Source organism: Podarcis pityusensis (assembly GCF_964106645.2).
Source record: "Podarcis pityusensis genome assembly, chromosome: 1".
NCBI lineage: Eukaryota > Metazoa > Chordata > Lepidosauria > Squamata > Lacertidae > Podarcis > Podarcis pityusensis.
The window spans coordinates 64,750,034-64,777,068 of record NC_138028.1 but is presented as its reverse complement, the minus strand read 5'-3'; the positions used below and the strand labels follow the sequence as shown (position 1 = coordinate 64,777,068).

The window sequence follows — 27,035 nt, the reverse complement described above, 5'->3', positions numbered from 1 at the left end:
CCTGAAATTGAAATCTTTGACGCATACATCTCATAATTAGTTCTCCCTCTGCCAGATCTAAAATGTGAATATGCTGTTCTTAAAATTGTTCAGATCTTTTTACAGAGAAATTTAATGAATGGTATCAGCTTTTAAAAAAGTTCTTCCTCTAGATCTGAAGTTCCTCAAACCAAACTAGCTTTTATGAAGTTGTTGAATTTCCAATTTAGGTCATTTAAGAGAGTTGGGGTTGGGGTGTGGGTTGTGATCCCCGTGGCTGATGCAACAAAGAGCTGGGCTTAATACAGGTATGTGCCTGGTGCCAGAATGAGGCCATAATCAGACTTTAGGAACTTAGCCCAACTGTAGGTGCGGTCGCAGTCAATTATAGGTTAACACTGGTGTTATTGCTGCCACTTCTCCACTGTTTGTCAGTTTGATCTCATGTTGGAAGGAGAGAATTGGGACAGAAAGATTGTCTGATCCCTGTTCCACTGGAGTCTGTTTCAAAGGTGTAGGACATAGGATATAAATTCCATATAGCTTGATGTAAAAGTGATATACATATCGCATTTATTTCATGTAAGCACAGTAAGATCCCAAGAAAAACTTCAGGCATACTCAGTGTCTTTAGACATGCCCAGTGGGGTGTTGTATTTCCTTTCAACAACTGACCTTCATGACATATCATGAAGTGTTTAGAAAGTTGCTTTTTTAAAAAAATCAGATTGCCAAATGGCATGGAGAACAGCTGCCCTATTGACCATGAAGGGTGAGTTGCGCGGTTCTATGGATTCCAGCTATTGATATAGATGTACCGGTATATGCAGTCATTGTGTATACATTTTTCAAATGGTTTTGGTGGTGGTGGTGGTAGGATGTCTATTCAGGCAGCAAGTGTCAGTGAAGTTTTTTGTTAACCAGGAAACATTGTTGTTTTGCTGTGGTCCATGGTGGTAGATGCAGCAGTTCTTCCCAATTGGTGCCACCATTTTCCATCCCCAAATGTTACTGGAATGGTGTTGTGTCAAGTGAGCAAGGGTGGCGAAGGCAGCCAAGCTAGTAGCTGTGAAGAAGGGCTCTTGCTTTTGCTGCTAGCTCTGCTATCACAGCTGGTGATAAACCTTCATTTTTTACAATAAAAAAAGGCAGGGAATTGGTGTTTGCCACTGGGGTGAGCAAACCCTGGAAAACCAATTTCAAAAGGTTTTCCCCACACCCACTCCAAATAGGGTGCTAAATTTTGGAGGGCATTTCATTTCAACCTTGTGTAGTTTCTGCACATTTCCTTTATGAAAATGTAGAAAATTTACACATATGAAGTAGGTTAGGAAGGATTCAGGTACTTTAAGAAGTACAAATATATGTATATATGTGGTGCTGTGTATTTCCCCCATGTGAAAGGGAAAATAACTTATAGCATTGTAGCATCAGTGTGTCTTATAATGACCAAGCTAGTGTCATGGCTGTGAACATTGATGCCACCAGGAATAAGATGTGGAGTGAAGAGTGAATATTTTGTTTGTTTGTTTGTTTAATTAATTTCTATCCTATCCTTCCTTTCCTTCCCAAAGGAGCCAGGGATGGCAAACATCAAAAGGTTGAAACAGCACAGATTTCCCTTGTCTGCTGAGATTGTGTAGCTGTGTTTCATGTTTTTCCAGACTTGCACTGCAAACTACAAAGGAGGATCTTTTTACTCTCTTGGAAGTTTTTTTGGTTAGAAAAATCATTCAAACAACATGCTTTAATTTCCTCTAGAAATGTTGACCCAGAAAGGAAACAGAAAGTGAAGAGACTCCCGAAGGCACACGATGATGCTGATTCAGAAAAGAAAATACACCGAAAAGAATTCCAGCATTTTCTGGAACGGTAAGTAAACCCACATCACAATCTTTATTTCCCCCCAATTTAGATATGTAAACACTTGTGTGCTAAGGCATATAGTCAACTCAATGCTCTCTAGATGCTGTCGGGCTCCAGGTCAGCAGGGCTGGTGATTTCTTTATTTATTAGTATAGTTGTATATCAGGAATATGCAGCCCTCCCAAGGTGGTTCACATCCTAAAGGGAATTAAATACAATATCAAATATATAGTCTATAGTAAAACTGGTATCACAAACCACATCACATACAACAATAAACATGGTCAGCAAAGGCAGGCTGCCAGCCTCATAACTAGTTTAACCAAAGGCCTGAGTAAACAGATGCATTTAAACTGGTGCAAGAAACCCGTCAGGGTCAGTGACAGCCTGCTCTGTTAGGGAAGGACACTCCAAAATTGTGGTGATGCTATTGAGAATGTCCTGGATATGGCAGTTGTAGGCTAGCAATATCTGGCACTAGGTTGGCTGCTGATACGCCAAGGCTAGGAGTGGAGAATGACACAGTTGCCTATACTGTATAGGCTATCCAGGCTTGTAACTCTCCAACCGTTTGACTTCGCCCCAAAGGCCCACTCCTCCATTGTCTCCAGAGACAGATGGATGCCAACAACGGTAGCTTATAACTTTTTCAGTGCACATGACACATTTAGAGAGGCATGTTTTGTAGGCAAAGGGGCTTGAAAGGCATTCATGCTTCCCTTCAATATGCAGGAAGCATATTGAAACTTTCCTTCATTGCTGTGAAATTGTTCACTCACCTTATACCTTCCCTTGCCAGGTTCCTAATTATTGCTCTTTTTTATTTGTTAATTTGCTGTCCCCTTGACCATATCAGCTCACAATAAAATAACCATACAAAATTCAGACAGTAATAATATTTGCCATAAAATACCACCCTCAAACGCAACCATTGGGTTTTAAAAGCAGGAATTATAAAGCAAGGAATCTAGTGCTCACCAATAAAACTGGTACATCAGCCTGGTGTGGCTGTGGAAGAGCACTCAGTGTCTTTGTCATTCTGCAGAGATGCTGTGCTGCCATTCTGTACAGCTGAGGAATCACCAGTCTTGAAATTGCTCCCTGTAGACAGGATTAGTTATTTCCAAACCTGGAACCATTTTCGCTTTACTTCATAAATACTCCCCTGTGATGCTTGGACTTACGACTCCTAAGCCATCAACAGGATAAACTACACTTCAGGTTACAGCAGTGCTGGGTTAATTGATATTTCTAATGAAGAGTACAGTTGCCCTGTTTGTAATGTGCCACTTCAATCCCTTCAAGTGTTGAAAACTTAATGCAAACAGAGCCATATACTGTATACACATTCTCCTTATTTAAAAAGGTGCACCATGGCATTGAATTTGCCTTTTGCTGCCAGAAGACTGTTCACTGAAAAGGGGGTCGAAATCTGTCTTTTGGAAGACTTGGAGAGAGATCAGCTGGTAAGAAAAAAAAAATGAAAATGAAATCAGAGGCATTAGTGCTTCTTCAGAAAGCGTTGTTCCTATAAAATGAGCAGATAATGATGAATCACATCCTATTCGTATCATTCCAAACACTGCTTGAAGCTATGGTTGTGTTATGACCCATGAATATTGCAATTAGTAATAGGAGAAAAAAAAAACCCTTTTGGCACTGAGTTAAACCCAAAGAAAGAACTCTTGCAATGGGAAAGCAGACTTTGGAAACAAAGTTTGAAGTCTGGAAAATGAAAGAGAATATAAAATTGAAAATGGGCTTAATTTGCATTTGGCATTTTGCTCAGGATACAGGGCAAAAGAAATAACTGAGAATCCTGACTTCTCTGGGATAGCAAGGGTGGGATTTAGAATAATTTAGGATCATTCCCTCCCGCTCGTCAGGAGGGGTTCCCAGAGCAGACTGGGCAGACGGAACTGGAAAGAGCAGCAAATCCTTCCTTAAAAGCTAAATTGTTATCAATGAAACAAACAATGCCAACCCTGGGAAAAAGAAATCCATTGTGACTACATAAACCAACAGCACTTCAATCTTGCAAACCTTTGTATACTTTACATATGACTTGTTGTCTAGCAGAAAGAACCAAAGAACACCTTATTTACTCCCCCCAGACCAGGACATGTGTGGCAAGAAACTCTTGTTTTGTCTGCGAGAGCAAGGAAGACAGTCTACTGTGATATAGAAAAGCAGTAGCCTAGTGAATGGGTTCTCAGGTATATAGGGTGTTCTACCAATGAATAACTCTCTGCAGCCAACTCTCTCCAGCCAAAGGCCACATCAGCTGAGGCAAGGATGTTCACTTTTAACTGTGTGTGAAAGTATGCACCAACACCCAAGTAGCTGCTGTACAGATTTCTTCAAGAAGCACCCTACCCGCAATGGTTGCAGAAACCTCTACACTGCTTACTGATTAAGCTGTGGAGCACCCTCTAGTGCAGGGGTTGTCAACCTGGTCTCTACCACCCACTAGTGGGTGTTTCAGGATTCTAGGTGGGTAGTATGGCACAAGCTGAATCTTCCTTCTATCGAGCACTGGTGGACAGTAAGGAAATTTGACCACCCCTGCTCTAGTGGAACCTTCGCCCTTTAGCCAGGGTCAACCTAGTCACCTTTTTCTCTAATAAAGTCTTTGGGAAAGAAACAAAGAGAGCCTCTAGCACACAAAAATGCATTGTATTAGGGGAAGTGGCTTGCAGAAATGTGTATATTTGTCAGAACTGCATACAAAAAGGTGTTTAATGAGGAGAAATTCACATTAAAATACTGATTTTTCATGGTGGGTTTTTAAAATAACAAATCGCTGCAGAAATGTAAACTGAATTTAAGATGGTAAAAATGAGAAACTGACAGATTTGTTCATCCCGACTCCTGAGCTCTATGAAAAAACAATTTTGGGAAGCCACACTGTGAGCTGGTAGTATATATAGTTTGTTAATAAGGACTTTAAATACCCTCCTTACTTTCCCCAGAATAGGACATGCATGGCAAGAAAAATCCTATTTTCTCCCTTCTGGTAAAGTGGGATAATATCTAATCACATGTCCAGATGAACAAAAAGTGCTTCTTGTCTTCAACAGACATTTATTTCAACACTGAAGGCAAAAGAGCTACTTGCCATTTTAGTGAACTATTGACAATGCTAAAAGTGTGGCTCATTTTATTTTAATATTTATTGAGTCACTATTTCCTTTTTATCCTAGAGATTGGTGTTTAAATTTTATTATGTAATAAAAGAACCATATTATACTTCCCAAGTTCAGCAATATTCATTGGGTATAAACCTTAAAGAAGCTGAGGAGAATTAATTACTAATTTTCTATGTGATCTATTTCTCTGATTTTGTTGCCAAGTATGGTGGTTTTAAAGGGCCTTAATTATTTAGCTTCATTTTTTTTTAGTAAAAAAAATAGTATTTAAATATGAACCATTTTTATTCAAATACAAAATTCCATTTTTCTTTGTTACATTTGCATTGCACTTTGCTAAAGGTATAAAATTGTTGCTATTGTTTTCTCCTGAAGCTTTCCTTTGTACTCTGCTAACTGCAGGTGCTCCAGCCTCAGGTATTTGCAACAGGAACTCCTGGAATGTTTTGGCTTATAGTACTGTAAGTCCAATGCAGAAACTGAGAAATATCTGGAATTTTGTTCAGAGTGTAAGCTCAGCTGAAGATTTCACAATACGATTGATTGATTGATTGATTGATTGATTGATTGATTTTGGTTGCTGTTTAGTTTCCATAGTAATAGTTGTATTTTTTTTTATTTTAAAGAGATTTTATTTAAGAAATTCATATTCCATTTTTTAAAAGTCCTTCGCAAAGCAGCCTACAAAATATTTAATATACAAATCTGGCTCATAAAGCATTTTTAAAATAATAATAAAAAAATCAAAGTACCAGAGTATTTTGGTTTTGACATGGTTCACATGGAATGCTATGCTGAACCATTTGTTGTTGTTGTTGTTGTTTAGTCGTTTAGTCGTGTCTGACTTTCATGACCCCATGGACCAGAGCATGCCAGTCACATTTGTCTTCCACTGCCTCCTGCAGCTTGGTCAAACTCATGTTAGTAGCTTTGAGAACACTGTCCAACCATCTCGTCTTCTGTCGTCCCCTTCTTCTTGTGCCCTCAATCTTTCCAAGCATCAGGGTCTTTTCCAGGGAGTCTTCTCTTCTCATGAGGTGGCCAAAGTATTAGAGTCTCAGCTTCAGGATCTGTCCTTCCAGTGAGCACTCAGGGCTGATTTCTTTCAGAATGGATAGGTTTGATCTTCTTGCAGACCATGGGACTCTCAAGAGTCTCCTCCAGCACCATAATTCAAAAGCATCAATTCTTCAGCGATGGTCCAGCTTTCTTCCATACATCACTGGTCCAGCTCTCACTTCCATACATCACTACTGGGAAACATCACATACTGTTTAAGCCTGCCTTATAGAATTTTAAGCATAACCTTGCTAGCGTGTGAAATGAGTTCAATTGTGCGGTAGTTGGAGCATTCTTTGGCACTGCCTTTCTTTGGGATTGGGATGTAGACTGATCTTCTCCAATCCTCTGGCCACTGCTGAGTTTTCCAAACTTGCTGGCATATTGAGTGTAGCATCTTAACAGCATCATCTTTTAAAATTTTAAGTAGTTCAGCTGGAATACCATCACTTCCACTGGCCTTGTTATTAGCAGTGCTTTCTATGGCCCATTTGACTTTACTCTCCAGGATGTTGGGCTCAAGGTCAGCAACCACACTACCTGGGGTGTACGAGACATCCATATCTTTCTGGTATAATTCCTCTGTGTATTCTTGCCACCTTGATGTCTTCTGCTTCTGTTAGGTCGTTACTACTTTTGTCCTTTATTATGGTAATCTTTGTATGAAAAGTTACTTTCATATCTCCAGTTTTCTTGAACAGACCTCTGCTTTTCCCCATTCTATTGTTTTCCTCTATTTCTTTGCATTGCTTGTTTAAGAAGGCCCTCTTGTCTCTCCTTGCTATTTTTCGGAAATCTGCATTCAATTTCCTATATCTTTCACTATCTCCCTCACATTTTGCTTGCCTTCTCTCCCCCACTATTTGTAAGGCCTCACTGGACAGCCACTTTGCTTACTTGCATTTCCTTTTCATTGGGATGGTTTTCGTTGCTGCCTCCTGTATAATGTTACGAGTCTCCATCCATAATTCTTCAGGCACTCTGTCCACCAAATCTAAATCCTTAAACATGTTCCTCACTTCCACTGTGTATTCATAAGGGATTTGATTTAGATTGTGTCTTGCTGGCCCAGTGGTTTTTCCTACTTTCTTCAGTTTAAGCTGGAATTTTGCTATAAGAAGCTGATGATCTGAGCCACAGTCAACTCCAGGTCTTGTTTTTGCTGACTGTATAGAGCTTCTCCATCTTTGGCTGCAGAGAATATAATCAACCTGATTTCTATGCTGCCCATCTGGTGATGTCCATGTGTAGAGTCGTCTCTTGTGTTGTTGGAAAAGAGTGTTTGTGATGACCAGCTTGCTCTCTTGATAGAACTCTGTTAGCCTTTGCCCTGCTTCGTTTTGAACTCCAAGGCCAAACTTGCCAGTTGTTCCTTTTATCTCTTGACTGCCTACTTTAGCATTCCAATCCCCTATAATGAGAAGAACATCCTTTTTGGTGTCATTTCTGGAAGTGTTGTAAGTCTTCATAGAACTGGTCAATTTCAGTTTCTTCCGCACTGGTGGTTGGTGCATAAACTTGGATTACTGTGATGTTAAAAGGTCTGCCTTGGATTCGTATCGAGATCATTCTATCATTTTTGAGATTGCATCCCAGTACAGCTTTCGCCACTCTTTTGTTGACTATGAGGGCCACTCCATTTCTTTTACGGGATTCTTGCCCACAGTAGTAGATATGATGGTCATCCGAACTGAATTCGCCCATTCCCGTCCATTTTAGTTCACTGATGCCCAGGATGTCAATATTTATTCTTGCCATCTCATTTTTGACCACATCCAGCTTACCCAGGTTCATGGTTCTTACATTCCAGGTTCCTATGCAATATTTTTCTTTACAGCATTGGACTTTCCTTTCGCTTCCAGGCATATCTGCAACTGAGCGACCTTTTGGCTTTGGCCCAGCCGCTTCATCAGCTCTGAATCTACTTGTACTTGTCCTCTGCTCCTCCTCAGTAGCATGTTGGATGCCTTCCGACCGGAGGGACTCATCTTCCAGCATCATAACCTTTATATGCCTGTTGTCTTTGTCCATGGAGTTTTCTTGGCAGGGATACTGGAGTGGCTTGCCACTTCCTGCTCCAGGTGGATCACGATTGCGGCTGCTTTCTTCTTCCCATCCTCCTGCTACTGTGAGCAAAGCTATGGTTTGCTGTCATCCAAACCAAGGCTTGTGGTTTGTCTTGCTCCAGATAAACCACAACCTGTAACGAAGGTTTACAGCTTGTGATTTGTGCTTCAAACTCTCACTGAGATCCAGCACTAAAGGCCTTCTGGTGGTTCCCATACTGTGCGAAATGAAGCTACAGGGAACCAGGTAGAGGGCCTTCTTGGTAGTGGCACCTGCCCTGTGGAATGCCCTCTCATCAGATGTTAAGGAGTAATTCTGTAACATTTAGGAAATATCTGAAGGCAGCCCTGTGTGGGGAAGCTTTTTAAGGTTTAATGTTTGACTATGTTTTTGGGTGTGCTGGAGGCCACCCAGAGTGTCTGGGGCAGTCTAGTCAGATGAATGGGGTACAAATAATAAATTATTATTATAACAATAAATTATTATTATTTTGGAACAGATTTATGTTTCCTGTGGAGAGCAATGGATTAATCCATACTGGACTATGACTCAGCAGAAGAAACGTCTCCAGCTTAGTAATTTAGCATCTGATATAACTGCTATTCGTGCCTACTGTGCCATGCGAAACACAACAAGTGAGCAGATTGCTGTCTATGCTATTTTTACAAAATGTACACTTAATATATGTGAATAAAAATAATTTGTGGATAATTTTTTATTAGTTTTCAATTACATTCCAATAACCTCATTATAACATTGCCAATTTATAATACAATTATTAATGCCAATCATTCAAATACCAAATTATATAATTTAATTAAAGTGGGCCCCCATGTGCTAGTTTTGATGGCTTTCTGATTTTCTTTATTTCTGTGTTCCAAAATTTTATTATTTTCCATTACATTCCAGTCACACATCTTCAACCCTGCTATTCTTGGTAGCTGAGTAGGGAGGGGAGCAGACCATTTGGCTTAATCCTTGCACCAGCTCCAAGCTGGTGCAGCTATAGGGTCCAGATCAGGCCTGTGAGATCAGCTTGAGAACCAGAGGATCTGGGACTGCCTCAGCGCTGCTGTCTCCCACCTTTGGAAAAACTTTCCTCTGGATTCTGCTGGTGGAGATAGCACCTGTAGGCCTCCTGCTCACCTGCACATTCAGTGGGCAGAAGGGGAATGTTTGTTCCAACAGAGTGATGCTTGTGTCAGCAGTGGGAGGTCAGCTCAGCCAGCAGAGCTAATTAGAGATATGGCACAGCACAATCCAATCCCTGGAAAAAGTTTGAGGTGGTGGTGGTTGATTGCTCTGTTAGTTAAGTTTAAATTTGCAATATTGAACCCAATGGCTCTCAGAAGTGCTTAACGTTGGCTGGAAGAGTCCCACTGTGGTTATTTCGTAACTACATTTTTTAAATTTACTGTTATGTTACTGTTCCCAAAACAATGTTCTACCTGACAGTAGAGCAATTCCCCCTTTAGGTTCAGTCCAGCTTGTATATGATAGAACATAACTACAAAGTTCCAGTTTGGAAACTGTCATGAAGTATGTAATATCAGCTGTATTCTGAAGATGGCATAGCTGATGCCGTTCTTACAGCTAGTGCTTCTGAATGGAGGGACTAAAATTACAAAGGGCAGAGCATAGTGCCTTTGTCCTATATGCCAGGCATAGATTGCTGAATTGGTTTGGAGAATTCAAACCACGTTTGCAGCATAATAACAAAAAGAAATAGGAGTGCATATGGAGGTAAAGCATTGTGTTTAGTCATTCTTTGCTGAAGAGACTATGCTGGAAATCTGTCTTCATGGGCCTCTATAATCATGAACACTAGAGCTCACCTTGTAAGAATTTTCATCGTAAATAAGAAACCTCTTCTGTAACTTAATTAAGGCCAAGCATTCTTGCATACATTTCTCCAGATCTTGCTTTAGAAGTCAAGAATGACATTGTTGTTGGGGCCAAACTATCTGTTGAAAGAGCTACAGTGGAATTTGAAGAGAAGAAGGTTGTGGAAGAGCTGCAAGAAAAAGAAGCTACTGAAAAAGTAGAATACAATGTGGATGAATGTCTGTAAGTAATCCTAAATGATAAAACACAGTCGGTAATCCAAAACAAACAAAAAATCATTTGTGGAATGTTTAGGATGCAGCTATTAGGCTGCAGGGATAGTTTCCATTCAGTTTTTTATGCGTTCTTCGGATGGAGGGCAGTATATGAATTTAATTAATAATATTCTTATTACTTTTTGCTTACAATTTGAAGACATTTTAATTGTTTCTCCTACTTAGGATGAATGGGAAACACTATATATATATATATAGTGTTTCCCATTCATATATATATATATATAGTTAACATTATCTTCAATGGTATGGTGAGGGCATAGGAAATCCTTCTCAAATCTGCAGATGACAAAAAGTTGAACCCTTCAGAAATAGGAATAAAATTCAAAATGGCTTTGCTGGAATAGGATGCTGACCCAAAATTAACAAAATGAAGTTTAACTGGAGAAAAATGCAAAGTTCTGCTTTTAGGTGAAGAAAAAACAACAACAGCCAAATACACAAGTATAGCATGGGGGGGGGTGTTAATAAATTGCAAAGGTTTTTGGAAAGGTTGCAGCTGAACATCAGTCTGTGGAAAGAAAAGCCTTTTTTTTCTGGAAGGCCAAGTCTGGATCCAACCAATAATTTCCAAATCACCCAGTCAGACCCTCATTTGAAGTTCTGTGTCCAGTTCTGGGTGCTTCACTTTACAAAGGTTATTCACAAACTGGAAAAGTTCAGAAAACAACAAAGATTTTCAAAGATATGGAAAACATCATATGAATAAAGGTTGGAAGAACTGGCTGTATTTAAGTTTGGAAAAGAAAAAAAATGAGGTTGTGATGGGAGGCAGCCCAAAGGGCTTTTACATAGAAGAGGTCAAAGATTTGGTTTTCTTCTGCCCCAGAGGGCAGGACTTGATCTGATGGGCTCAAGTTACAGGAAATAGACTTAAAATCAATAGATTAGATCCAGAGGGGCTCCTGCTTGCATTAGGAGAAGTCTGTCATTACTACCCTCCCAGTTGCAGCCATCTATGCCACATCCCATGTCATTCCTGAGGCTTCCCTGATCCTCGGGAGCAGCTTGAGAGGGACATATGGGCTGCAGCAAGGACAAAGTGGCTGGACAGTCCCATTCCATGTATGCACTCACATACATTGGAATCTAGCTTGATGGACCTCAAAAGTGCTTAATTTCACCTGGAGTTCATTTCCTCTCATTTTAATTACTTATTCTTAAGGGCATCGTATTTTAAAATAAAGTAACATCCATTCAAGGCTTACTGGAGGCCACGATAATCCAGTTGAAAAAGAGTTCCTCCCACTGTCAAGAACCTGAAAAACTATTGCCTGTGTACAGTCCTAAGGAAAGAGGACTGAAGCAGGAAACAGTACCCATTTGAAATTGGCTGTATAAAAACAAATGCATTTACTCATTCAAGCAATAGGTGGCACTGTTGTTTTCTGAAATATAGAAAAGCTGTCAATATTAGGAATAAATCATAGAAATCATAAAGTAGCTGTTACTGTTGTCCTGTAGCGTGATATTAAAATCACATCAGTGCTTGCAGCATCAGTGGGGAAATATTCATGTTCCAAAAGGGTAATAATAATATATATTTCATGTCTTCGTATGCATTATCTTCATGCATGTAAAACTCATAGGAAATGTTCCAGAAATACAATTACAGGGCATATTTCGCCAGGGCATATATAAGGGCAGATTTATCCAGGGCCACTTGTTCAGGTGATAGCTGGAAACAGGAATACCGTGGGACCCTAACAGACTCTCTTTTAGACAGGTTAGAATTTTTGTAGGAAGCAGACATATAAGAGCTGTTAATTCTTGCCTCGGTAAAACTGAATGAGAGCCAATAAACTGAAGCTCAATCCAGATTAGATTGAGGCACTGTTAGTGGGTGGTTCTCTAAACTGGATAAATGGGAGGTTGCCTGCTCTTGATGGGGTTACATTCCCTCTGAAGGAGCACGTATGAAGGAGCAAATAATGGAGGTCCTCCTGGATCCATTGCTCACTTGAGGCTCAGGTAGCCTTGGCACGGAGTAACTTCCATCATTTTTGGTTGGTGGCTTCCATCATTTTTGGTTGGTGGCAAGGAAAGTCTATGCAATGCGTTATACATGGAGCTGTCTCTGAAGACAGTTCAGAAACTTCAGTTAGTGAAGTATTTAGAGGCCAGGTAGCACTGGCTGCAAATTAGTTCTAAATAAGGAATTAGATCTACATCAGGAACAAGGAGGTAATAAATATTTCTGTTGTAATCTGCTGCCCCTGTGGAACCTGCCACCCAAGACAGTCACTTCACCTTGCCTCAGAGTACCGTGTTTCCCATGTAAGAAAATGTTCGATTGTCTGTGGATATAAAATCATTTGAACAGCTCATAGAATAAGTGGAATTCCTAAAAAATAAAGGAAATGATACACTAATTAAACAATAATTAAAATGAAATTTTGTATATAGCAGATGTTGGACTATATCTCTTGCCATCTTTGATTTTTGATCATGTGGACTGTGGGAGCTGAAGTCCAACATCACTGGAGGATCAGAGGTTAGCTACCCCTGCTATAAAGTCCACCTTTTACCCTGCTTCATATTTCATTTACCTCCTGCCATTATGCTGTGTAGCTTTCTTCCTGACCCTTCTCTGTCCTCAAACAAATAACTTGCTTAATGTGAAATGTTATGTGTTTGAACCTGCAAAATATGTTCTTATTGGCAATTTATAAGAGTTCCCATAAACTGCAAGTGGACAGCTCTGCTTGTGTGTCTTCTATTTCAAAGTTCATAAGTTGAAATAGTAAATATTTCTTTAGAGAAGGTTTGCAGAAAGTCTTATAGACCATTTTTCAGTTTAGTGCTTAGCATTGGCCTAAGCAATTTTCTGTTGCTGGTTCAAATGTTTCGCTTCCTGAGAGAAAAACTGGATTCTGTAAATGAGTAGTTTTCCATGGCCTTGCATTAGGGATGAGGGAGAAATTTAATTCAATTTACATTTAAAGGGGAATGTAACTAATTCACACTTTGCAAATCAACATGTGAACCAAAATGTGCACTATCCAAATTTTGCTGAAGAGTTTTCCAGCCAATTGATGTGCACAAAAAGGCATGAAAAATGCTTAAATTGGTTAAATGCTTATATTGTGGAGAGCTGCTTTGCAAAAATGTGTGTAAAAGACAATATTATGTACAAAAAAATGTATGTAGGAAGAGAAATTCATCTTAAAATGTTGACGAACTTTCAAAAGTACTTCAGTTCATTTTTTTTTTTTTACTTCTAATTGTAATTCTAATTTACTGACTTTTCCATTAGGCATGCAGATATTATGTTGGACGGTTTATTATGTATTATTTGCTTTTAAAAAAAAAAAAAAGATCTGATCATCCTGGACTTGACTGGAACCTACTGACTGCCAAAAAGAATTATGCCTACAAGTAAATTATGAAACTGTAAATCCTCTATGCTGAAGCGCTGGATAGCAAAAACACACACCATGGAATTTGACCCAAATGGCTGTGTTGATGGAACAAACGAAATAAGAGCAGAGATATTAGAGCTGTGTGCAAATGGTCTCTCAAATTCCTCAACCCTATTTGTAGCTTGAGAAAGGTGGCGGGCTATTTGACCTTCAGGAAGAGACCTTTTATAGTGGTGATCACTGTTAGCAGTGGCAATAGCCTAGGTTCTTTCTCTGTTTGACTCCACTGTCCAGTATAAAAGCAATGGACTGCTTTTATAGACCAGGCAATAGATAGTTCCTCTTTCTGTATGAGCTTCAAATGTTTCTTGGTAGGTTACCAGCTGAAAGCCACACATGTAGTTGTATCTTAAAATCCCAATTTATCTCTAACTGGGATTTTTCCAACCATTTACCAACTACCAACCATTTTTTTTTTACCTCAGTTAACCATTCACATACATACCAAACAATATTATAACACAGAAAAGCATTCTTATTTGTAAATTTATATAACATACCGACAAAACTTTTCCCTCAGCGTTTGCTAATTCTCCAAAGTTCCCTTGCCCCATTGCTGAGAATGCAGAAGTGAAACAACATGAGCGTTAGGAAGCCTGCACAGGTGTCAGGAAAACAATTTGTTGTGGCAAGCTATTATCTAAGATAGGAAAGGGAAGAGGAGCAGTAACTCACTCACTCAGACACAAATCATGTAGCTAACACTAATGAAGCGGATTTATAATGCCTCTGTAGTTGATTTAGGTCCCCCCCCCCAAAAAAAAGTATTTCTTGCTGAAAAGGCTGAGAACTCTCCTGTTGTTTAGCATCTTTAAAGCACCAACTAGATACAAACTTCTGGCCTGGCTACCGATATTTATGACCTTCATGTGAGGTGGGTGGGGAGAGGAATCACAACCCTTGGGATTTTTCTCTTGACCCAGGAAACACATTTATCTCACTCTATTCTGAAGAAAGATTTCACAACCTGTTTAGGTAGGTCTGTGTACATCATAAGAACATAGTACAGTGGTACCTCGGGTTACAAACACCTCGGGTTACAAACACGTTGGGTTATAAACTCCGCTAACCCGGAAGTAGTACCTTGGGTTGAGAACTTTGCCCCAGAATGAGAACGGAAATTGTGTGGTGGTGGTGCGGCAGCAGCAGCAGCGAGAGGCCCCATTAGCTAAAGTGGTACCTCAGGTTAAGAACGGTTTCAGGTTAAGAATGGACCTCCGGAATGAATTAAGTTCGTAACCAGAGGTACCACTGTAGGTATGTTATAAGAGTCATCACTTCTGGTGTAAGAATCATCTTACCATAGCACATACAGTGGTACCTCGGGTTAAGTACTTAATTTGTTCCGGAGGTCCGTTCTTAACCTGAAACTGTTCCTAACCTGAAGCACCACTTTAGCTAATGGGGCCTCCTGCTGCCGCTGTGCCGCCGGAGCCCAATTTCTGTTCTTATCCTGAAGCAAAGTTCTTAACCTGAAGCACTGTTTCTGGGTTAGCGGAGTGTGTAACCTGAAGCGTATGTAACCTGAAGCGTATGTAACCCGAGGTACCACTGTACCAGGGATTTTCTGTCAATGGGAGAATAAGATTTTCATAAGATTTTATTTATTTATCTGAATCATTTAAAGACTGCCTTTCATCCAGTTATGATCACCGGGGGGGGGGGGGCGTGTTCCCACAATAAAAAATAAAGTTACTATTTGTCACTAAACATTAGATAAAACCAGGAGTTTACAACATTGCAAGGCTCAAGCTAGCAGATATTTCAAAGGCACTCTTTCAAGTATTTAAATTCTAAGGCCTTATAAGTCCGGGTGGCAAGTATTTATTTCAAGTATTTAAATTCTTCAGGGCCTTATAAGTCCGGGTGGCATATAAGCAGCAGTGCAGGTTCTGGAAAATTGATGTTACATGACTCTTGCTGGGTTCAACATTCAGCACTTTGTGAACAACAGTTCTTTTCATAAAATGGCTGAAGTCTGGTTATGATTCCTCCAAGCCACCTGCTAGTGACTAACATAGCTGCTAAATCCAGTGCATGAAACTATGAAATGTTCCTTGAGGAGCACTGTTCTTAGAGTAGTATCTCTTGTGTTGCCTCTTGCAAGAGATACTAGTCTACAAGAGATACTACTCTGAAGAAAGGTTTTTATAACTGAAAGAAACTTCCAGATGCATTATTAATGTGTATGACCGCTGCATTTAATTTGTATACTTAACTGAATGACTCAGATTGGCATTTCAGTGTCATTTGACCTTACTATTTACAACCCCGTTCCTCCATCTACACCCAAGTAATATAAGCCTGTCAACTGAGGATAACTCTTGATGCATCTAATGAGCTGAATTATAGTCTACAAAAAATTGTACCATAATAAATGTGTTATTTTTCAGCTATTTCCAGACTTTGTTGTTTATACCTTCCTTTATTGGTTGTACATGGGATTACCTCAAGAAACTATAGTCCTAGCACCTGTTTGAGTGCAGTCTTCTTCCTCCCTCCCTCTATTTTTGGTGCTCCCCCATTTTTTTTCTTCCCATAAGGTAGAAGTAATATCCACACAGTGATAAATTAAAGTGTTGGTTTATATGCTTCCCACGTAACCCCAAAGTTTTGTAGTGGTATGAACTGTAAGGTTGGATAAGGAAACACTGTTGAGTACACAATCTTAAGAAATGTAAAACTACTGTCTGAATCATTTAGACTGCAATTCTGCACACAGTTTAACTGCCATTGACTGTTTCAGCTGCTAATCTCTTAATAATCCTTAGTTTTAATTAATGACTTAACTTTTTATGAGAAATTTATTAAACTGGTGACAATCAGCAGTGCTTCAAATTTCATATTGAATTTTATATTTTTTTCAGGACTTCACATGCAAAATCTCATCTTAAAGCAGATGCATCTTATACACCCATGAAATATGCTTGGCAACAAAATCTCTATGATTTTGATGAGGACTGCAGCCTTCAGAAAGATAAAGATGAACTGTTCTTTGAAGATGCAGAGTTATATAAAAAATACAGGTCAGGTCATATATTTATATTTCCTAAATTGTTTTTAGGACAGAATCTAGCAGTTTGGGCCACCACCATTCTGTAAAATCACTTGCTATCCACCCTAATCTCTTTCCATACTTTGTGGAATTAGAAATTTGCAGAAACGGTAATCATGTCCCTCTTATAATTTGGGATGGAGGCAGTGGCAGAGCTTCATGCTACTGCACTGGGGGGCAGAGAGCAGGCGGGGGCATGGCTGGTGTGCGTCCTGAGGGTGTGGCGCGCTGCCCGCAGGGGCGTGGCACACGTCCTGGGGGCGTGGCGCACCGCCCACAGGAGTGTGTTGCTCAGCTCGGGCGGGGGGCAGCCGCGATGGCACCCCGTCAGGATTGCCCTGCTGGGGGTGGTGCGCTCCCTCCGCTCCCCTCTTCCTCCCCCAGTGGATGGGGGATAACTGGGGCTGCATTAGTTGCACCATTGAATCTTAGGTTCACAACAGTCATTTCATAGTCCCCTAACAGCTTCTAGTACCCAGGCTCTGAAAGTCATACAAATGTTACCTAAGAATGCTGACTCTACAGAAGAGAAAGAAGTTTGTTGGATATAAACTTGGTGGGAAGAAGAAAAGGAACATGAAAGTTGGGTTAAAAGCAAAGTTGCATTAAAAAACTCTTTAATTGTCTAAAAGGAAGAGTCAAAATGTCTTTACATGTTTTGAAATATTTTGCAAACTAATTTGAAGGGTCTTCATTATTCCGTTGCCAGCTCACAGTGACATATCATTTGTATTCTGTTTTCTTTCTGTGACTTTAAAAATGAAGTCAGACTGAAGAGACTTGCTGGACTGTATTTCAGTGTATCTTATTTCCAAAGTTTCAAGTAAGCAGAGAGAAGCACAATACATCTTAGATAAAGGTGAAGTCTATTCCAGTATTGTATGGCGTCTAGAAAACTTCTTTATGAGGCTTAATCAATAAGCTCCTCTATGCTCTCCCTCCAGACCATTCTATACTTTCAGTTGATCTCTCTTTCCACAATTTCACCTTTCCAACTACCCAATTTCTCAATAACTGTGCTCAACTTTCTTTGTATTATGGTATGTATCTGAATTCAGATGTCAAAAGCACAAGTTGTAGAAGTAAACAAAGTTTTGGCACACTTCATTTGCCTTGCTCTTTTTTGTCCATTACCATGCAATGACATATTTACAGAGCATTTTTCTGCAGCTCTATGTCTTTTTGTTTACTTCAGGCATCAGCCTAAACTGACTGAAGATTTGCAGAAAACTCATCATCAACAGTTTGAATTTAGAAATGGGAAGATTGTCAACTGTAGCTTTCGAAATCTTGCTTTAGGTGTGGAGAATTCTGATTTGCGTTCTGGCGCTGAAGTGGTTTTGTTGGAAAAGAAATGTGACAGTATCAATCAACACTGGATATGGAGAGAGGATAGCAGGTGAACGTTCACTGTCGGAAATGTGGTAGAATTTCACAAGAATTAAATTGCATTATTAGTGGGACTTCCAATCAGGCTAGGCTACTTTTCCATTTCACTTGTTCTTTAACTGCAGATATTGCAGGCCTCAACCACCAGCTAGTTCTAACATTTTCTAAGATGGTCTTTCAAAAATGAAAGCATCTTAGACAAGGGGCAAAGAAAACAGCCAAAATTATAATTTTTGTTTACAAAAGACCCTGCATTTTAGTCTTAAATATGCTACACTTTCTGTGAACACTTGTGCATAGCTCAGCCTTAGTATGTGTAACTGCAATAACCCAATATTTTATTCTTCTTTACCCTTTCCCTTTGTCTGTTGAATCCCTTACATCAAGTTCTACATTAGAAGCCCCTTGGGGCAAGGACTTGTCATCTCAACTTTTTGTAAAGCGCCATGTTACATGGATGGTGCCTATTTATTGTTTTTAATTATTTATTTACTTAGCAAAATTCAACAAAACTTCCAAGTCCTTTACAAGAAACCTTTCTTTGTCACCTTGCGCCTTTTCTTCTTGCTCCTTTCCTTCTCACCTCGCTGTCACAGAACTTTGGAGACAGAAGATGAAGCCCCTTGAGGTTACATTCTGGGGATGAGGGTGAGCAAGCCCTAAGACTCACTGCTGCACTCTGTGGCATTAAAATGTCCATGCAGCGCTTTGTGTAGAACCAGTTCAGTGTTATTACTTAAAAAGATATCTTTAGAAGAATCTAAAAGTGAGATATACATTTAGCAAGGAAAAAATCTTTTTTAAAAACAACAACAACAACTGTCTTCTGATTTCCACCTGACTTTTCTGTTCCTAGGACATTTCATCTTGTGCTGGACCCACAATTAGTGCTAGCGGTATCGATGCCCAGCATACTCAATGGGTATCCAAAGAGTCCTCTGGAAATGCAAGGGTGTCCTGTCGTCCTTCAGGTAAAACTGTTTGTGTGCTTATATAGTTTTACACTGCTTATATGCCAAAGTGGCTTCTAAGTACTTTACAACTATAAAATGAACTTATAATTAACACTGACATTAAAACATCCTTAATTAAAATATACAATGAAACATTAAAAACATAATAATTAACACACTTGGAATTGGTTAAAACAATAGCATCAGAAGATCAGTTCAAGGGAGGAATGCTTGCCTAAACAGGTATGTTGGCACATAATGGCAACTCAGATGGGGACTTCTGCATTTCAACAGATAGGGTGTTCCATAACATTCACCTTAACAGGTTTCATTAGGTGATCATAGTGCCCTTACTGTGTAGGGAAGAAGATAGTTTTTCAGGTAACCTGGTTCAGAGTTATTTAGGGCTTTGTATTTAAGCAGTCGAACCTTAAAACTAGCTCAGTGGCTAATAGGCAGCCCTTGCAGGTCCCTCAGCACTAGCATGATACCTCTGATAAGGAACACCAGTCATTACCCGAGCTGCAGCATTCTGCATCAGCTGCAGCCTCCAGACCAGCGGCACGGGAAGCCCCACATAGAATACATTGCAGTAATCCAGACATGAGGTCACCAACGCATGTGTCACAGTGGCCAAGTGATCCCTGTCCAGGAAGGGTGCAGTTAACCGGAAAGGCAGCAATGAGGTCAGGCTGAAATCCCATGATTCACACACCTTGCCCAAACCAGTGTTAACCATTTTGTGTGGCACAGTGTGCTGTTGGAGGAAGAGTGTCAGCTGCTGGCTTTCATGGCTTGGAGCTGAAATATACTCAGAGTCGCAAAGTGATTTCATGCTCTTTATTCAGCTCATAGTGGTGAGGAGGAATGAATAAATGTCCCCTCACAGTATCTGCTTTATATACATTATTTACACAATGGGCTGCACATGATTGGCTAATTCTGGAATTCTACTGTAAGCCAATCAGGTTGTGGATTCACTTCTATCTGGAGCAGGATTGGGTGGTTCCTGCCAACCAATCATACTGCTGCATTGTTCTAGGACCAATCAGACTGCTGCATTCTGAATCCTATTGTTCTAGGACCAATCAGACTGCTGCCTTTTGGATCCTATTGTTCTAGGACCAATCAGACTGCTACAGTTTGGATCCTATTCAACTCAGTACATAACACCCCTCCCCTCTAAGTTCCAGTCCTGCCCGGGAGGTCGCATTCATAGTCCTCAAGGTATGCCGGCGGCCTACGTGTGCGTTGTGGCCTGGGGTGTTCCCTGGTCCGGGCTCCGGGTTCTGGCTCGTGTTCCAAGGATGCTGGCTGTGATGCGGCTGTTTGGTCTGGTGCAACCGGCTCGCTCAGTCGTGGTTCTGGTTCCGGTGTCCTTTCGGCCTCACGGGTCCTCTCTGTATTTACTGATTCTGCCTCTCCTGCTGGCCCCTCCTGCTCTATGGGCCTCACTGCCCCGCTGTTCCCTTGGGACTCCTCTGACCTGTCCTCCTCCTGGTTTTCTCCCGGGAATCGTCGCCGTATCTGGTCGCAGTGGCGGCGCCAGCATTGCCCCCCATCCGTTAGCACCTCGTACGACACGGGGCCAGTGACCCTGGTGATTGTGGCGGGTACCCATGCTGGGCCTGCCCCAAAATTCTTTGCGTACACTGGGTCCTGGGCCTCGAAGGTCCGGGGGTTCCTGCCTTCCCCCACCACTACCTCATCCTGAGCTCTATCGGGGTGAAGGCGGTCCAATCTGATTGCAAGGCGCCGACCCATTAGTAGTTCAGCGGGGCTCCGGCCAGTCGTTGAGCTGGGGGTGCTGTGCTGTGCTAGAAGGAATGTGGCAAGGCGGTACTCCCAGTCCCCTTGCGTCATGCGGCGAAGGGTGTCCTTGGTGGTCCGCACCATGCGTTCTGCTTGGCCATTGGTGGCAGGGTGGAACGGCGCCGAACGGATGTGGCGGATGGCGTTCTGCGCTGTGAAGGTTTGGAATTCTCCTGACGTAAATGCAGTCCCGTTGTCTGAGACGAGAGTGTCAGGGAGCCCGTGGGTTGCAAACAGCCTGCGTAGTACCCGGATGGCTGCGGACGTGGAAGTGGACGGTACCAGTGCGACTTCCAGCCATTTGGTGTAGGAGTCCACCACTATGAAGAATGTTTTCCCCTGAAAGGGGCCAGCGAAATCCACATGCAGGCGTGACCATGGTGCTCGGGCGGACTCCCAGGACTGGACTGGGGCCCTTGGGGGATCTGGGCGGGATTCTTGGCAGGCCTGGCAGTGTTTGACCCAGGCCTCTATCTCTCCATCGATCCCCGGCCACCACACATAACTCCTGGCAAGGGCCTTCATTCTTACTACCCCTGGATGTGTCTCGTGTAGGGCTGTGAGGACCCTTTTGCAGAGGGGCTGGGGAACAACGACTCTGCTTCCCCATAACAGGCACCCCTTGTGGGCCGACAGTTCATGTTTGCGGGTTGTGTAGCCGGCGAATTCTGGCCCGGGGCTGCTGCTGGGCCATCCCCTCCACACCCAGTCCAGGACCCGGGAGATGACCCTATCTTTCTTGGAATGGTGTGCAACTTCTTGTGCCTGAATGGGGCGGTCGGGAAGCAGCTCCAGGCTCATAACCTCTTGTGCAGGTGCTGGGTCAGGGCCTGTTTCCGGTAGTGGTAGCCTGCTGAGGGCGTCCGCATGGCCCATCGCCTTCCCAGGTCGGTGAATCAGTGCATACTGGTAGCTGGCAAGGAAAATTGACCACCTGAGGACGCGAGGAGACAGCACTTGGGGGGTCTGCTTTTCGGGGGCAAACAAGCCAAGCAACGGCTTGTGGTCAGTCACCACGGTGAAGGGCCACCCGTACAAGAAATCATGGAATTTTTTTACTCCCTTTACGATTGCCAGACCCTCCTTGTCGATTTGCGAGTAGTTCCGCTCGGTTGTGTTGAGTGTCTGGGAAAAGTACGCCACCGGTACCTCTCTTCCATCCGGGAGTTGGTGCCCCAGGACAGCTCCAATGCCATAGGGTGAGGCGTCGCATGCTAGCACCACCGGCAGCCTCTCGTCGAAGTGTGCCAAGACCGAGTTTGAGACAAGCAAGTCCTTGACTGCCTGGAATGCGGCCTCCTGGCGCTGGCCCCACACCCAAGGGGCCCGCTTGTCCAGGAGTCTGTGTAGGGGCTCCGCTACCGCCGCCTTGTGGGGAAGGAAGGAATGGTAAAAGTTCAATAGTCCCAAGAAGGCCTGAAGTTCAGTCTTGCTCTTGGGCGCTGGGGCATCACAAATGGCCCGTACCTTGTCCCCAGTCGGGTGGACCCCTTCTGCGTCCACCATAAATCCCAGAAAGTCCACCTGAGGCACTCCTAGTAGACATTTTTCCCGCTTCACCTTGAGACCCGCCGTCTGGAAACGGTGCAGAACGGTGCGGAGGCGGTCCTCAAACTCCTCTGGTGTGGGGCCGGCAATCAACACATCATCGAAGAAGGGGGTGACGCCAGGAATCCCTTTAAGGAGAGAGTCCATTATATTCTGGAATATGCCTGGTGCCACGCTGACACCGAATTGCAGCCGCTTTACCCTGAACGCTCCTCTGTGCGTCACAATCGTCTGTGCCTCTGCTGTGGCCTCATCTACTGGCAGCTGTTGATATGCTTGGGCCAAGTCCAGCTTGCCAAAAATTTTCGACCCAGCCAGGGTGGCAAGGACATGGCTGACCACTGGCACTGGGTATGCGTGGGCCGTGAGGGCCTTGTTTATGGTACATTTGTAGTCTGCGCAGATGCGGACCGAACCATTAGGCTTGACGGGTGTGACGATTGGGGTTTCCCAGGGAGCATTAGGCACCGGCTCCAGCACTCCTTGCTCTACGAGTCGGTCCAATTCCTCGTCTATACGGGGTTTCAAGGCGAACGGGACCCGGCGGGCCTTGAGCCTGACCGGTCGTACTGCGGGGTCAAGCTGTAGCGCAATGGGGGGGCCCGTATACTGTCCCAATTTCCCATCGAAAACCCCTGGAAATTCCTTGCATATGGCGTCCACGTCCACTTGTAAGCTAGTGTGGTTCACCCCGGTGACAGCTAGCCCCAGTGGTCCAAACCATGCCAATCCCAGTAAGCTAATGTAGGGGCCCTTGACCACAAGCAAGTCCAGTTGCCGCGTCCGCCCTCGGTATTGCACCCTGAAGGTCCCCACCCCCATTGTGGGGACCTTACGTTTCTGGAAGTCCCGGAGGGTGAATGGGGCCGGCCTGAGTTTGGGACCCCCAGTGGGACACAGTTTCCTTAAGGTCCTTGCCGAGATTATGGATAGAGTTGAACCCGTGTCAAGCTCCATGCGGCATGGGGCCCCCTCTATCTGTACCTCTACATAAATTTTCTCTACGTTGGGGTGGGGCAACTGGTATACCTGGAAGTCCGTGAGCTCCGTCGAGTTGCCTTGGTGCGTTGGGCCCCGGGACCTGGGGCTCTTGGATTGGTCATCTGATGCCTGGTGTCGGGTGGGCCGAGCCCGACACACCCGGGCGATGTGTCCCGATTTTCTGCACTGCCTGCACTCTGCGTTGCGGAAACGGCAGGTCCTCCTCTCGTGACTCTCCCCGCAGCTTGCGCAGTTCCCTCCTTCTCGTCGAGGCAGCTGTGGTCTGTGCGCTGCTTGAGTGCGCTGCTGTACTCGGTGCACCTCCTCCCTGTCGGATCCTGAGTCGTCGGTGAGGTCTTCATGGTGGACCCTCGGTTGGGATGGCAGGCTCGGCCGTGCCTCTTGGGTCGACCTCTCGGCAGCTTCTGTTGCCAGGGCCTCCTCCAGAGCGACCTGGAACGTTAGGTCCTTCTTAGCGTAGAGGCGTCGTTGCAGCTTCTCATCCTTCAGGCCACCGACGAGGCGGTCACGAAGCATGTTCTCCAGCTCTGAGAAGTTGCAGAACCGGGCGGCTTGGCGGAGAGAGGTCACAAACCCAGTTATGGTTTCCCCAGGGGCTTGCCGCTTTGCGTAGAAGGCATTTCGACGAGCCACCACTGAGGGCTGCGGCGAAAAGTGCCCCTTCAGCTGTTCCATTATTGTTTTGTATGGAACAGTAGCGACGTCTTCAGGCGCAAGGAGAGCCCGGGCGATTTCAAACGTCTCCTCTCCGCAGACGCTGAAGAATATCGCCCTCTTCTTGGCGTCTTCTTCGTCGGTGACCCCTTTGGCTTCTAGGAGGAAGGTGAAACGGGAGGCGTACGCTTCCCAGTCTCCAGATGCTGGGTTGAATGGCGAGAAGCTGCTGTTGGCTGCCATTCTGAGTTCCTTGTGCCCCGGAGCTGAAGCCTGGATACACGGTGCGAGGCAGCGGTGTGGCAGTTGGCGGTGCTGCGGTGCTGTGTGTGGCAGTCAGCTCAGCGGGATCCCACCTTCGTCGCCAGTGAAATATACTCAGAGTCGCAAAGTGATTTCATGCTCTTTATTCAGCTCATAGTGGTGAGGAGGAATGAATAAATGTCCCCTCACAGTATCTGCTTTATATACATTATTTACACAATGGGCTGCACATGATTGGCTAATTCTGGAATTCTACTGTAAGCCAATCAGGTTGTGGATTCACTTCTATCTGGAGCAGGATTGGGTGGTTCCTGCCAACCAATCATACTGCTGCATTGTTCTAGGACCAATCAGACTGCTGCATTCTGAATCCTATTGTTCTAGGACCAATCAGACTGCTGCCTTTTGGATCCTATTGTTCTAGGACCAATCAGACTGCTACAGTTTGGATCCTATTCAACTCAGTACATAACAGAGCAGAAGTCTCAATAATTTGGCCTGTCCAGAAGGCTTTTCAAATGTTGAAATTCACCCAGATTTATATGTAGTTATTAAAGGCAAACAAAGTTCTCTTCCTTTTATTTCAGCTAACCCATATATATTGACCAAGAAAAATGCTAGAGAGAGGAGTGAACTGTATTGTAGAGGTCAGCAGAAGGTGTTTCCCAATGTCATTCTTATTATTTAGTGGCAATGACCTAGCAATGAATAAGTCCTGCAAAGGCTATTATAACTGCATGTACAACAAAGCTAAAAACCAGCAGGATGCTGAAGAAGAAGAGGAAGAGGAAGAGGAGGAGGAGGGAAGGCATATATCTTACCAGATAAACCTGAATATTTTAAAACATTTTCTTTAAAAATACCAGTTTGGAAAGAGAGAATGCAAAAAAATAAAAATCTTAAAACAGGATGGCCTATTTTATGTTCTCACAGAAACACAAAGAATGTAAAAATGGAGCTGCCAATCAAAGGTGGAATTACACGGAAACTACAAAGGTTATTAGTGCCTTTTACAGCACAACCCTGGATCAAGAAATCACAGCAGCAAATTATTCTTCGATTTGCACATTTTCCGTGGCCAGCACAGAGAAAATAGACCAACCGGTAAGTAATTTTTGTTTTCTGTATAGACTAGAGAAATTTGACTTTGCGAAATCAAAAGGGTGGCTATGTAGACATGTCTAGATGTATCTGTGCACCAATACCCAATAGAAAGAGATATCAAATATTCCGCTTCTTGTTGTCTGTGGTTAACAGAAGGAACAAGGATAAGGCAGGAATCAGGCTAGTGTAAAATCATGTGATTCATGCACACTCTTAGAAAACACATTGTTTTATGGCACAATAAAGACTAATAAATTTATTATGACAGTTTGATTGTCTTCAGGGAGACTGAAATGCTGGTTGGGGGACTTTTCACTACTCCAAAACATATTGTAACTAATATTAAGGTGGTCATCCTTGAACAAACAAATTTAAATGCAGATGGCAATCTGAGAGCATTCAATGTTATCACATTGTGGATTGAATTGGTGCAGTGGAACTTTAGTTTAGCATACAAGGTGACGTACCAATACCAAAATGTTTGCGTTTTCAACTATTGTTCCTTGTGAGTAGTCACTGTTAATAAGGTAATTATCACCATCTGTGCTTTTCTGCATTTCCTTTCCTTCTGATCTCACTGCTTACAACCCCTCCCCCCCCATGTACATATGTACCTGCCACTCAGGAGGCCACTTCATGTATTTGATGAAAGCTTATGCCATAATAAATGTGTAAGTCTTAATGTGCTACAAGACTCTTTGTTGAGTTAGCATCTTGCAGCAAAAATAGCTACACCCCTGGAAATTGTTGCATTGTTTTATGTTCGTTTTGTGAAACTATTGGGAAGTTCTTCTTCACAGATCTCATTGAAGTGAATGGGATCAGTGAAAGGGTACAAAGTACCCCAATGCAATTATGTGGATTTTATGGGAAACATGTGGAGGTTATCCATCTTAACGAACAGTGTGGTTCACGTACTAAAACACCAACATGGAAGCTGCTTTTCTGTCAGTTCATACCATGGTGTAGCCTTTGCAAACCTACTACTACTATGTGTGTTTGGGGGCGGCATGAATCACACCGATCTCCACCACTTTATTGTTATCTCAGTTACAGTTGGTTTGTTGGGACCTTCATGATTGGTTCAGTTCAAAGCCCTAAATGGCCTTCAAAGCCCTAAATGTCTTGGGACCTCAATATAGGCAGGAGTGTCTCATCCCATATCAGCCTATCTATGTCATAAGATCTTTGGTTTGAGGTCCTTCCTGAGTGCTTTGCTTTTCCGCAGTGGCACCCCATCTTTGGAGTGCCCTCCCCAAAAAGGTATGCTTGGCATTGACATTACAGTCTTTGTGGCACCACATTAAGACTTGAAAAGAAAAAATGCCCAAGCATTGTAAAGGTTTATGTTACCTCAGAATACAATCACATGCATGTCTACTCATTGAGCTCACTCAGACTTACTCCCAGGTACTCATCCATTCTATAAAGGTGCATTTAAAAACAACAACCAAGGATTCCATTTTAACAGAAATAATATTATGCAACAACATTTTTTTTTAAAAAAAGTTATAATAAAAATATATACTTTTTAGGGAAATGTTACCTGCCCCCCCCCCCGGCAAAAAAAAAAGAAAAAAAAGAGAGCGAAC

At 42.8% G+C, this 27,035-nt stretch overlaps 1 protein-coding gene across 9 annotated transcripts in view; it reads left to right on the top strand.

Moving 5' to 3' along the window:
* The window catches only part of DCDC1 (doublecortin domain containing 1), a 266,837-nt gene that overhangs the window by 211,278 nt on the left and 28,524 nt on the right, over nt 1-27,035 (top strand). For all 9 annotated transcript variants that reach the window (XR_013979717.1, XM_080982413.1, XM_080982412.1 and 6 more), the window contains exons 22-29: nt 1,741-1,851; nt 3,212-3,311; nt 8,620-8,755; nt 10,037-10,187; nt 16,530-16,688; nt 17,913-18,116; nt 18,963-19,077; nt 25,273-25,443. Coding sequence is in view for 8 of the 9 variants with exons in the window: in XM_080982413.1 (XP_080838539.1) it covers nt 1,741-1,851; nt 3,212-3,311; nt 8,620-8,755; nt 10,037-10,187; nt 16,530-16,688; nt 17,913-18,116; nt 18,963-19,077; nt 25,273-25,443 (1,147 nt within the window). In the remaining variant the exon portion in view is untranslated. The remainder of the gene's footprint in view (nt 1-1,740; nt 1,852-3,211; nt 3,312-8,619; nt 8,756-10,036; nt 10,188-16,529; nt 16,689-17,912; nt 18,117-18,962; nt 19,078-25,272; nt 25,444-27,035) is intronic.